Source organism: Canis lupus, chromosome 22 (assembly GCF_048164855.1).
Source record: "Canis lupus baileyi chromosome 22, mCanLup2.hap1, whole genome shotgun sequence".
Lineage (NCBI taxonomy): Eukaryota > Metazoa > Chordata > Mammalia > Carnivora > Canidae > Canis > Canis lupus.
This window is the reverse complement of record NC_132859.1, coordinates 51,354,334-51,363,036: the sequence shown is the minus strand read 5'-3', so window position 1 is coordinate 51,363,036 and position 8,703 is coordinate 51,354,334. Positions and strand designations below refer to the sequence as shown.

General features: G+C 50.1%; 1 protein-coding gene across 1 annotated transcript; it reads right to left on the bottom strand.

Moving 5' to 3' along the window:
- Window positions 1-266: 266 nt before the first annotated feature.
- VSX1 (visual system homeobox 1) lies at window positions 267-5,958 on the bottom strand. The gene is made up of 5 exons (XM_072793671.1): window positions 5,538-5,958; window positions 3,709-3,787; window positions 3,101-3,224; window positions 1,834-2,014; window positions 267-606 (listed from the first exon to the last, which is right to left on the bottom strand). Exons 1-5 carry the CDS (start codon window positions 5,956-5,958, stop codon window positions 320-322), a joined length of 1,092 nt encoding a protein of 363 aa, XP_072649772.1. The 3' UTR covers window positions 267-319.
- Between the last annotated feature and the right edge of the window lie 2,745 nt (window positions 5,959-8,703).

Sequence of the window (8,703 nt, the reverse complement as noted above, 5' to 3'; positions counted from 1 at the left end):
CACAGATGAAGTCCAGCAGTAAACATGCTTTTTGAACTTTCAATCCTCCCTTCTCATGTTCTACAAAAGAAAAGTAAAATTTTACATGAAGTTAGCTGGTTCAGGTGACTTTAAGGAATGGTTTCCATTCTAGAGTGAGATGGTATTTTCTGTAAGTCACCACTTTGTCTTCTTAAAGCAAGTGGTATTGCATTGTATCCTGACCCTGGAAGAAGAAAATCCAGCTGAGAGTTCTGGTCTTAGACAACTTTTGTCTTGTGGAAAATGTCTTGAGGGATGAGTGCATTGCCAGCCTTTGAGGGTGGGTACTGTGGTCTCCTCAGGCTCCCACCTTTCCTGGCTGGAACCCCTCCAGCCCCAAGGAGTCTGAGCATCCTTGGGCACTGGCAGCCTGGTGTGCTTTCTTGGTCTCCTGCCGGGCAGAGCTGGAGAGATCCATGGCCACATCTTCCAAGCTGTTCTCAGGGCTGGCTTCATCTGAGCCTTTCTGGGATCCTGCCTGTCCTGGGTTAGAACCTTCCTGGAAGTGCTCTGAGTCCCAGAGTCCTGCCAGCTTTTCTTCATTTCCTGATTTCCTTATCATCCCTGTAGATTTTTTATGCATCCCTTGCAAAAAATGAAAAGAAAAAATAAGAATAGGTATTTCCAAATTCAGCAATTTTGTAAATCTCTTCCTTGTCATTGTTCTCTAAATCCCATTAGAAGTATCTTCATCAGTGCCTGTTTCCAGGGCCTCTAGAGGAGCCAGGTAGGTAACTACCCCCACTTGGGGTTGAAATCTGATTATCTGCCTGTGGGGTGCAGCTTTCAAAGGTGCCTTGTTTGGTATTGTAGTGATTTTTTAAATGTAATTGCTGCCAATGTTTTAAAATCAGGAGATCGCACATCAAAAGCCAGACTTTCAGCTTGTTTGAAAGTAAAAATGTCTGGCAGCACTGGGCCACAGGTCTGCAGGTACCAGTAAGCACAGACATCTCACACCTAACCTGCGTGTGGAAGTTCAGAAGGGTAGGCTTGGTTCCCTGCCCAAAATTCTGTCTCTTCAGTCTCTGAGGGCAAAGTCAAGACCATATCCATAATTGGTATCTCTAGTGACTGCACAGCAAATGGCTGGTAGGTTCTTAAAAATGTCTGCTAAACAAAAAACCTCCCCTCACCAACCTACAAGCCCACTCACACACACACACACACACACACACACACACACACACACCTAACTCTAATCTCTCACCCTACCCCAGGTGCTATCTTGGACTCATTCCTCCAAGATGTGATCCCTGCCCATTAGTCTCTAGTAACAGCAAACAGAAAATCCAGAATGTCCAGCCCCAAAGCTTAAGCCTCACCCATGTAGACTGTTCTAGCACCAAAAGTCTAAAAGACAGAAAAGTAGGTTGTTAATGGCAGAACCAGGACCCAAACCCTGGATCTCCTGGCTCTAGTATGTAGGGGGTTAATCACCTACAAGTTTCACTGCTTAGCACTGTCCTCATTCTTATTATGATGAGCTCTAAATCATATGGTTCCCAAAAGTTGTAACCACACTCAACATTTTGGAAATATATTTCACATATTACAAGTATATCATTCCACTCTTAGAACCAAGGCCTGGTGTGATCTTTCCACACACTGTCTACACAGTGCAAATAAAAAACAAGTCAACTGACCATAGTTCAATCCTTTGAATTAATTAAAATCAATGTGATATTTTGGGCCCAAATCTGAGTAAATTTATATTGATTGGATTTAGCAAATGGCTGCCCTTCATGGGAACCCTGGCCCCTCCCCCAGCAACTCTGGCCATTTTACTGGCTGCAGGGTCCTCTTCCTTACCCAAGAGCCAGGGTGCACAGGAACCAATCAGGCCACCCTCAGTGGAGTTAAGGATGGAGTCTGGCAGTGGGATGCAGTGTCGCACCATGGCCCCATAAAGCCCATACTCGGCCATCACGCTGCTGCCACCCCAGCGCTTCTCCCGCTTCCGCCACTTGGCCCTCCGGTTTTGAAACCAGACCTGATGTGAGGCAGGACAGGAAGCAGAAGAGTATACAGGAGGAGACACAGTAAAGAGGAAGCTCCTAGGTGTTCCTGAGCAAGGAGTTCTAAGAACAGCCAACTATCCATTCAAGTCCCAGACCTTACAGAAGCTGTGTCTACCAGTCACTCAAAACCCACAGGGACTTATCATTGTGAAGATAATGTGCAATCGGCCTCCACTGAGGTTTTCCATACAGCCAGAAAAAACAAAAATAAAATCAAAGTATTCTTTCCCACATTGTGTAAGAAAGTGGACTACTATGCTTCATGATTTTTCTCATTGATTGGAAAGAGTTCATACTGGCATTGGTCCCTTGTAATCTTAGGTTGTTGGTTTGTTGGTAATATTTCTCTTTGAAAATACTATCTTAATAAAGAAATAATGTGGAATATTGATTAGCTGTTAAAAAAGAGTTGGTGGGGGATCCCTGGGTGGCGTAGTGGTTTAGCACCTGCCTTTGGCCCAGGGCGCGATCCTGGAGACCCGGGATCGAATCCCACGTCGGGGTCCCGGTGCATGGAGCCTGCTTCTCCCTCTGCCTATGTCTCTGCCTCTCTCTCTCTCTCTCTCTCTCTGTGTGTGTGTGTATGACTATCATAAATTTAAAAAAAAAAAGAGTTGGTGGCATTATCTTTTGACCTGGAGAAATGTCCAAGATGTCTTGTCAAGCAAAGAGGCTAAGAAGCATAACACAATACCTTCTTGTAAAAACAAAGAACAAAATTCTGTGTCAGTGTACATATATCTATAGATATATAGATTAGATATAGATATAGATATAGATAGATATAAACATATTCAGGGCCAATTATATATGACATGGAGATGGTTACAACTTTAAAGAATTAATTAACAAAGGAAAAAAGACATGCAGGGTACAGGGGATATCTTCTTGGAATAAACATACAGAATGAGTCTAGCATTTGTGGTACCCTCAGCTAGGTGAGCTGCAGTTCGTGTGTCAAGGGAAACATGCTAGGCTGTTCAGAGGTAGCTGTGTGTATGTGAAAAAAACATGTTCTCTGTGATGTCTTTGGGATAGAGAAAGGGGACCCCAGACACCTGTATTCGGTCTTCAGGGAGCTCAGTTTTCACGGCCAGCATTTCCCGGGCATACACATCAGGGTAGTGGGCCTCGCTGAATGCCTTCTCCAGCTCTTCCAGCTGGTGGGCAGTGAAAACAGTCCTGTAGGGAGACCCGAAGCACACACATGAGTGCATGTCCACAGGAGGCTGCCAGGCTTCCCAGACTTAGAAGACCCTGTGCCTGCCTTTCTACACCCTAAAAGTCCACCTCATGGTAACTGGATATCTCACCTCTGAATGATTAGCCTCTGGAAAGTCCAGAAGTTTGCTTCAAACAAAACAGAGTTCTTTAGCATATTTTCCCTCCTTGATGAATTCTATCAACTAATACTAAGAAGGTCTATTTTAAAGGTACACAAACCTGTGTCTCTAAAATGCTAGAAATAAAATTAAATTAAATTAAACTAAAAAATAAAATGCTAGAAAGATTATCCTGTAGCCTCCTGTGAATAGCAGAATTATGTTCCCAAATTGCTGCTGTGTGTCAGCCAGGAGGCCACAGGGCCTTGCCTTAATGCAGCACCATAGGTTCTCAGAGTCTGTGTCTTAAGCAAAGGGTCAGGAAAGACAATCTAGCTGTATACCTATGCCGCCGCTTCTTCCTCTTGCCTGAAGATGGGGACGCCTTCAGGCCACTCCTATCTTCAGATGGGCTGTCCTCATCTGTTAGCACAGGGGAGAGAGAACACTTTAAAGGTGACCACATTATCTTTTATTTTTTAAAAAACTATTTTTAAAGGTGAGCATATTTTTCAGGGCACCTGGGTGGCACAGTCAGTTGAGCCCCTGATTCTTGGTTTCACCTCAGGTCATGATCCAAGGGTTGTGAGATCGAGCCCCATGTTGGGCTCTTCAGTCAATGTGGAGTCTGCCTGATATTCTCTCTCCCTCTCTTGCTTGTGTTCTTTCTCTCAAGTAAATAAGTAAATCTTTTTTAAAAGTGAGCAGAGTTTTCACTTTCTTCTCTGGATTTCAATATGAGGACTGAAGTTATGATGTGTTGGGGGATGTGACTATTTAATAATACATGCTAGCATTTTTAGCACTCAGTATATTCCAGGCATTCTGCTTAGCATTGTCCATGCATTATTGCAGTTATCCTTCATAAAATAAAAAGAACTCCACAGTAGCTGCTAGTATTATCCTATTTTTACAGATGAGGAAGCTAAGGTGCAGAGGGATTAAGTAACTTGCCCAAGATCACACAGGTTGTACGTGGTGAGGTTGGGATCCACACTTAGATTCCGTGAAGCTTCATAGCATTCTCTATCTCACTTAGCTTCCAGCTCCCAAATTCATTCACCTCCTTCTACCTGCAACCCCTCATCTTAACCAATACACCAACATTTCTCTAAGCAGGGTGGGAGTTGAGGTTTGACATCACAACTCTTGCCAGAACTGCACTCCCTGCCCGGCTGTACCAATTCTGAGTCTCTGGGAGGGGATCCAGGAAACTCACTCTTGACAAGATCTAGTCATATTTTGCCTTTCATTTTATCAGTGCTCACAGAGGAAGGAACCCATCCTATGAGGGCAGTTTCTGCATTTTTAGTGAAATTACTAATAGAAGGGTTCATTTTCTCTTACACAGAGACTCCTGAATAAACATTTTTTAAAGTAGAGTAAAAGTTTGCTTGCCTGCTGATCTGACATGCTTACTTTTACTATCAGTGGAGACTCAATATACTCTCTTTTTGCCTTGGCTGCCTGGATGCTCAGCTCCAGGTTCTACAATATAGTTTCTCAGTCCACGTTTTCTTGTATAATTCTTTTTCTTTCATCCACGAGCCCAAAACCTCTCAATTTCTTTGACTTTGCTCTTTGCAAAGTCTTCATGGCCTCCTTCTCTTTCCCCATAACCCGCCTCGACGTCTTTGAGGAAATAGCTGGGGTCGGAACGAAATGCTGAGCACAGCGCAATGAGACGGGCGAGGCTGCTTCCCCTCTCACGTGTGCGGAGGAGGGAGGGCAGCGCGAAGTGGAAGCGCAGTCCCGACTCCCCCTTCAGCACCCCAGAAGGCGGACAGTTCCAGCCCCCGGCCGCCCGTGCTTTTCCATCTGTGGATCCAGCCTGGCTCTGAGCGCCGCGAGTTCCTGGATGCTGTGCTCGTGAAAAACGAGCACGCCCCGGCCTCCCCGACCTATGCCCTCAGGAGACCCGCTTGGTAGGTCCAGAACTGGGGGGTGGTGATATTCGCTGTGCTCCGGTGAACCCGGAGGGGAGGCAGGGATTTGGGGAGAGACAAGGGGCAGGGAGCAAGGCCGAGAGAACACGCCTCCCTGGACGGGGCCACGCTCTGGGGTCCTGACGTCCCTTAGATCCGGATGCTAGGGACCGGGCTCAGTGAGTTACCCGTACACGGCCCCAAGCCGAGCAAACAGGAGCAAGACCCAGATGGGCTGGCCTGATTACCGGACGTCAAGACGCTCTCGCTTCTCTTCTGGCTGCTGAGCGTGGCGGGCGGGCGACCTGGAGCTTGCGGGGCAGCAGATTCGGGCGCCCCGGGTGGCAGGAACGGCCCGTCGGCTAGGAGCAGGCAGGGCGCCCGAGCGGCCGCAGGAGGCTGCGCGCCGAAGCCGCAGAGAAGGCCGAGCCCCAGTGGGAGGGCCCCGCGCACCAGGCAGGCGCCCCCGAGACCTGGGCCCGCGCAGGGCGCGGCGGAGGCTTCGCAACCCGATCCTGCACCGGGGCCGGCAGGCGCAGGCACCTCAGCCTCCAGGCCCAGCAGGTCGGTGATGGCGAAGCCGCGGGGGCGCGAGCCGCTGGGGGAGCCGCCGGGCACTAGTGCCCTGCTCCCGGGGCGCCCGTCGGAAAGCGCGGCCCTGTAGGTCATGACTTCTCAGTCGGCGAGGCCGGACCTTCTCTAGGTCACGTTTGCCGAGTGGCGCAGCTCAGAGGATGCTTTATACTCCTGGACCGGCCGTCGGGCGCGGAGGCCAGGAGGGCTCCAATCAGTGGGGCTCGGATGCTGCGAGATGGGGACGCCACCCGTTTCCCTCCCCCAAGTCGCCGCCCTCCCAGCTGCAGTCCCCTCAATCACCTCCTTCTCTCTCCCATCCAGCTGTCCTCCTGCCCACTCCCCAGCCACCCTCCCCCCGACACACACACCCTTCTCGAAGAGAGGAAAGGAGGAAGGGGACGACCCTGCTGTCTGCAGGTTTCTCTAAAAGCCGCATATTACAGGCCGAGGTGTGGTCTTCCTTATCCTTCCAGATTGTCTAGAAGAAGTCCTGATCACAGCTGCTCCAGAGCCTCCTCCCAAGATCCAGTTACCCATTAAGCCTCCTGGCACCTGGCTGGTTCAATCAAGGGAGCATGCAACTCTTGATCTTCAGTCCTCAGTTCATCCCCAGGTGGGGTGTGGACATTCCTTAAACAAATAAAACTTTAAAAATATATTTTTTTAAAAGGACTAGGACCTCGTTCCCAGCCACACTACCGCTAATGTGAGACAGGCCAGCCCTCCAACTCCACCCCCAGAGCCAAGACTTCCCTGAAAATCTCCAAGGGGAATGGAGTGGAAAATGTTTATTTAATCCATTCCCACTCTACCTGCAGCCAAAGTCACCCCCAGCTCCCTAACGGCTGAGCTGTAATGGGTGCAAAACTCACAAGAGCTGGGGGGAGGAGAAGAGGAGAGAAAGACAGATGTATAGTGGACCAGGCTAAGACTACCGGGAAGAGTGCTTGGCTTAGTAAACAAAAGTACTGGAGGTCCAGTGAAATTTGAATTTCAGATAAACAATGAATATATTTTTAGTATAAGAATGTATCAATATTTCATTTGGCAATTTTAAATCGGGTGGGAGTAAATTGGAACATAAGAACTGCCTACTGGGAGGCACCCCTATTCACGGAAGCAAATTACTGTCAGATTTTATGATTATTCAGAGAAAACCCGATTTTCCTGTGAAACTCCCTAATTTGTTAAAGTTGGCGCCAAACAAAGCACATGAGTAAACCACTCCTGGCTCAGGCTCACACGCCGGAATTTTTGAGTCCACTCAACCCGAATCGCTGGAAAACCTGAGCCCACCCTTCCCAAACAGAATCCTGGAAATAGAATCTCCTCAGTCCCTCCCCTTGAACCGGGCGGCCTGAGGTCACCTAGCGAGGGAGGTGGCAACTCCCAGCCCACCTGGACTCTGCTTGGCTCCCTGCGCGCGCTGGAGAGGAGCGCGAGCGCGGAAAAGTGGGTCTCCGGCTCGCTGCACCTTTGCGTGGGTCCTCAGTTAAACATGCAGATTACAAGAGGGGCTTCCGATAAAGATAATTGCGGCAGGCTGCGCATTAACTTTCCATTATTTTTTTTTAATTTTTATTTATTTATGATACTCACACAGAGAGAGAGAGAGAGAGAGAGAGAGAGAGGCAGAGACATAGGCAGAGGGAGAAGCAGGCTCCATGCACCGGGAGCCCGACGTGGGATTCGATCCCAGGTCTCCAGGATCGCGCCCTGGGCCAAAGGCAGGCGCCAAACTGCTGCGCCACCCAGGGATCCCCTTAACTTTCCATTATTAAAGGAGGACCCAACTCTCCCCTCCCAACACAAGCTGTTTCTGGTATTAGCAAAACAATACGTTTCCTTTGGGATAATTGTCATTTGAATCGCTCGGGGTAGGGGGCGGTTTTACATGCCTGCGTCTTTTTTGGCTCCGCCGGGGATTTCTCCCCAAATCCATCTCTGGGTTTGAAGGAGGTATTGGTGGTCCAGGACCCAGCCAAGGTGCTCTAGCTCTCTGTCCCGCAGAATAGTCGTTTGTAATTAAGAATTTGGGACCACAGTTTAGAAAGACACCTAACGATCCACACATTTTGCAGACCAAGTCCGGGGTAGACAGGCGGGACCATCTGCCCGAGCAGGGTCACTCGCAAGGAGAAGGTCGCACGGAAGCTGGAGGCTGCAGTGGTCGCGTCCCCTCGCCTACGCTAGGATCCTGAAGTCTCCGTCCCCTACCGCTGCCAGGGGAGGCAGGTGATCCCGAGAGGACCGGCCTCAAGTGGGTGGCCTGGAATCCGGAGGAACCAAAAGGCCAGGCGGGAGGAGCCCCACTTCGGTCACTCCGCACGGGGACCGCCGCACAGAGCCAAGAGCACACTGGTTAACAACCGCTTCGGAAGGATCTTACAAAAAATCTCTTTTGCAGATGTGAAAAACTGGGGCTTATTCCCCCCGGTCACACCAGACACGGATGGAGAAACCGGGAAAGCGAAGCTGAAAGAAAGCAGAGGGGGCCGGAATTGGAGCTCCAAGGGGAGCTTGCAATTCCTGCTCCGGAGCGTCCCTAACGCCTCCTCCGCTCCACCTGCAGGCAGGAAGGGGCCTGCGGGACCGGGTTGGACAGATGGATGGAACCAGGCCGTCCTCCTTTTTGCGGAGTGGCAGTGGCGGGAGCGCAGCGCCCGAGCACACTCGCACTGTCTCCTCCCCAACAGCGCCTCGGGCCCCACTGCCTGGTCCCCACTCCCACGCCCAGCTGCGGCGGCGGACTCGACCTGCAGACCTGCGCCGGAGCTCTGAGGAACCGGCCCCGAGGCCGGGCACCGGGGATGGGAAAGCCGCCCAGCGAGCGGGACT

Excerpts from the sequence above, each read along its gene's own strand:
- VSX1 (XM_072793671.1), bottom strand. The coding sequence starts at position 5,958 with ATGACCTACAGGGCCGCGCTTTCCGACGGGCGCCCCGGGAGCAGGGCA. Across the intron at positions 3,788-5,537 it reads CGAGAGCGTCTTGACGTCCG|ATGAGGACAGCCCATCTGAA; the intron begins GTAATCAGGCCA and ends CTGTGCTAACAG. Across the intron at positions 2,015-3,100 it reads TCCCTGAAGACCGAATACAG|GTCTGGTTTCAAAACCGGAG; the intron begins GTGTCTGGGGTC and ends GCCTCACATCAG.